At 69.6% G+C, this 2,944-nt stretch overlaps 1 protein-coding gene across 1 annotated transcript; it reads left to right on the top strand.

The window, feature by feature from the left end:
* Positions 1-737: 737 nt before the first annotated feature.
* LOC113408937 (protein NKG7-like) lies at positions 738-2,439 on the top strand. The gene is made up of 4 exons (XM_026662419.1): positions 738-912; positions 1,401-1,547; positions 1,839-1,973; positions 2,387-2,439. Exons 1-4 carry the CDS (start codon positions 738-740, stop codon positions 2,437-2,439), a joined length of 510 nt encoding a protein of 169 aa, XP_026518204.1.
* The last annotated feature ends 505 nt before the right edge of the window (positions 2,440-2,944 follow it).

The following is a 2,944-nucleotide window of genomic DNA, read 5'->3' as shown; positions in this document are numbered from 1 at the left end:
GGGGGTCCATGGGGCTGAGCCGGGGCGGCAGGGAGGGGGCAGGATACTGGGCAGGGGGGGTCCATGGGGCTGAGCCGGGGCGGCAGGGAGGGGGCAGGATATCGGGCTAGGGGGGTCCATGGGGCTGATCCCCAGGGCGGGGGCCGCGAGCTGGCTGAGGGGGGCTGGGTTTGCGCGGGTCCCAGGCTGACGGGAAGGTGTAAGAACAGCTCAGGGAAGTGGCTGGGGTGTGAAAAGCAGACGCAGAGAACAGCAACTCCGCTAACCACTGGAGAACGCTCCTCCCCGCCCCCACCGGGGCTAGAGAGAGACCCATGCGTCCTGGCTCCCAGCCCCCACCCCCACCCTCTAGCTACTAGGCCTCACTCCCCTCCCAGAGCCAGGGAGAAAACCCAGGCGTCCTGGCTCCCAGCCTCCCTCCCTCTAACCACTAGGCCCCACTCCCCTCCCATTGCTGGGGAGAGAACCCAGGCGTCCTGACTCCCAGCCCCGCCTCCTGCTCTAACCACTAGCCCCCACTCCCCTTTCCCGGGGCAGGGGGAGAACATGAGTCACTGCAGCAGTTTGACTCAGCGGGGCCCAGCTGGGGCGACTGGGATGCTGGGTGGGCGGGGGAGGGGCTATACCAGCAATGGGGGGGGGGGGGGCCCCTGATTCCAGGGCTCCTGGGCCCAGCTCGGGTTCCTCTTGCAGGTCCGGTAGCCAAGACTCTGCCCGGTGGCCCGGCTCGGCGGGAGATGTGGGCCTGTAGCGTGGGGAGCTGCCTGCTGGCCGTGCTCAGCCTGGTGCTGCTCTGCATGGCTCTCGTCACCGACTACTGGCTCGTGGCCATCGGCCCCATGGCCACGGCCCACAGCGGGCTGTGGCAGGAGTGCCTGCCCGTTGGGTGCCAGAGCCCAGCCCACGTCACCGGTGAGCAGACGGCTCGGATGCGGCCACCTCTGGGGTGGGGCGGGGGCTGCTTATCCAGGGGCCTCTCACCCCGCGCTGGGATGCGGCCACCTCTGGGGTGCGGCGTGGGGGTATTTATACGGGGATCCCACGCCCGGCGCTGAGACATGGCCATCACTGGGGGTCGGGAGGGGGGCTGGTTATACAGGGACCCCTCGCCTGGTGCTGGGATGCAGCCACCTCTGGGGTGGGATGGGGGGGCTGGTTATACAGGGACCCCTCGCCTGGCTGGGATGCAGCCACCTCTGGGGTGGGACGTGGGGGGTATTTATACAGGGCCCCCTTGCCCGATCCTGGGGTGTACATGGACAGCTCTGCCGATGCCCCTCACTCCCGACCCGCAGCCCCCTGCTCCCCCAGCCCTGGCCTCCCCTGGTGCAGGCGGGGGGTTGGGACTGCGGGGCGGGGCGGGTTCCTCATTAACCCTTTGTGTCCCTGTCCCCCCACAGGGTATATACAAGCCACAAGGGCCTTCCTGATCCTGGCCGCGCTGGCCACCGCCGCGTCCGTCCTGTCCCTCCTGCTCTCCGTGACGTCCTGCGTCCGCATCCCCGTGAGCACCGACCTCCTGGCCTCCATCGCAGCCTTCACCGCCGGTAGGGACCGGACTCAGGGCCTGTCCCGTCAGTGGGTGGGGGGCGCTGGTTCGGCCCCAGGGCGGGGGCTGGCTGGCCCGGGGGGCGGGGGGGGCAGGGAATGGGGTACGGGCCCTGTCCCCTCTAGGGGGCGCTGGCTCCCATCCAGCCCCAGGGTGGCGGACTGACTGGCCGAGGGGGTCCGATCTGGCCCCATGGGGGGAGGGGGCTGGCCGAGGGGGTCCGATCTGGCCCCACGGGGAGGCGGGGGAGACCGGCCGGCTCGGGGGCTCTAACTCCCCCCCCCCACAGGCAGCTGCACCCTCATTGCCATGGGCGTCTACACCGGCGAATCGTGGCACAAGAACCAGGACGGGCAGATCCAACTGACCTTCGAATGGTCCTTCTACCTGGGCTGGGCCACCCTGCCGCTGCTGGCCCTGAGCGGTGAGAGCCGGGCCGCGGTGCTGGGGGGGGGGGGGCAGGAGCCAGGGGATGGGTGCTGGGGGGCAGGGGAGGGGGCACCGTGGGGAGCAGGGTGCTAGGGGGCGTGGTGGTGGTGGGCGCCGTGGGAATCTGGGTCAGGGTGCCACGGGGGGCAGAGTGCTGGGGGGAACGGGGTAGGGAGCCATGGGGCAGCAGGCGGCGGGGGGCAGCTGGGGTTGTGGGGGGCGGGGGTGCCGTGTTGGGGGGAGAAGGCTGGGGGACTGCAGGGAGGAGATGCTGCGCAGGGCGAGGGGAGGAAATCGGGGGAGGGGGCTGTGGGGAGATGGGGGCACTGTGGGGGGCAGGGCGCTGTGGGGTAGGAGGTGCTGGAGGGGGCTGTGGGGCTGTCTCCAATCTCTCCCATCTCCCCCCAGGTACCTTCGCCCTTGTGGCCCACCAGCGCCATGCGGGATACGAGAGGCAGTGACCGGAGCCCCGGAGAGATGGGGGACTGGATGGACCCCCCTGCTGGAGCGGAGCCGGCGCCCCCTAGAGGGGAAAGGCTTCGTGCCCCATTCCCTGCCACAGCAGGTCCCCGCCCTCTGCCGTGGGGCTGGAGGGCAGCTAGCGCCCCCAGATGCTCTAGTCGGTGGTTTTAGGGTCTGTTCATCTTTGGGCCTTTTCCTGCTTTGAAATAAATTGTCCCTTTGCATCCGAACCCCGTCTCCCCCCAGTTACTGGACCCACAGCGGGGACCGGGCTGGGTGGGCCCGGGGCCGATCGAGGGGGCCGCCTGGACCATGGGGGTTCCAGAATCTTGGGGTTACCATGGGAGTCAAGATGTGATTAGAGCCGCGGGAGGGGGGCCTGGCTCTTTGGCTCTAACCACTAGGCCTGACCCCGAGGGATACCTGGCCAATGGCCAGTGGCAGGGAGTCCCGGGGGGTAACCCCACCAATGCCCAGTGGTGGGCAGTACTGGGGGTTAACCCC

This window comes from Terrapene carolina, unplaced genomic scaffold (genome assembly GCF_002925995.2).
Source record: "Terrapene carolina triunguis isolate 2854851 unplaced genomic scaffold, T_m_triunguis-2.0 Scaffold27233, whole genome shotgun sequence".
NCBI classification, from domain to species: Eukaryota; Metazoa; Chordata; order Testudines; family Emydidae; genus Terrapene; species Terrapene triunguis.
This window is presented reverse-complemented; position numbering and strand designations above follow the sequence as displayed.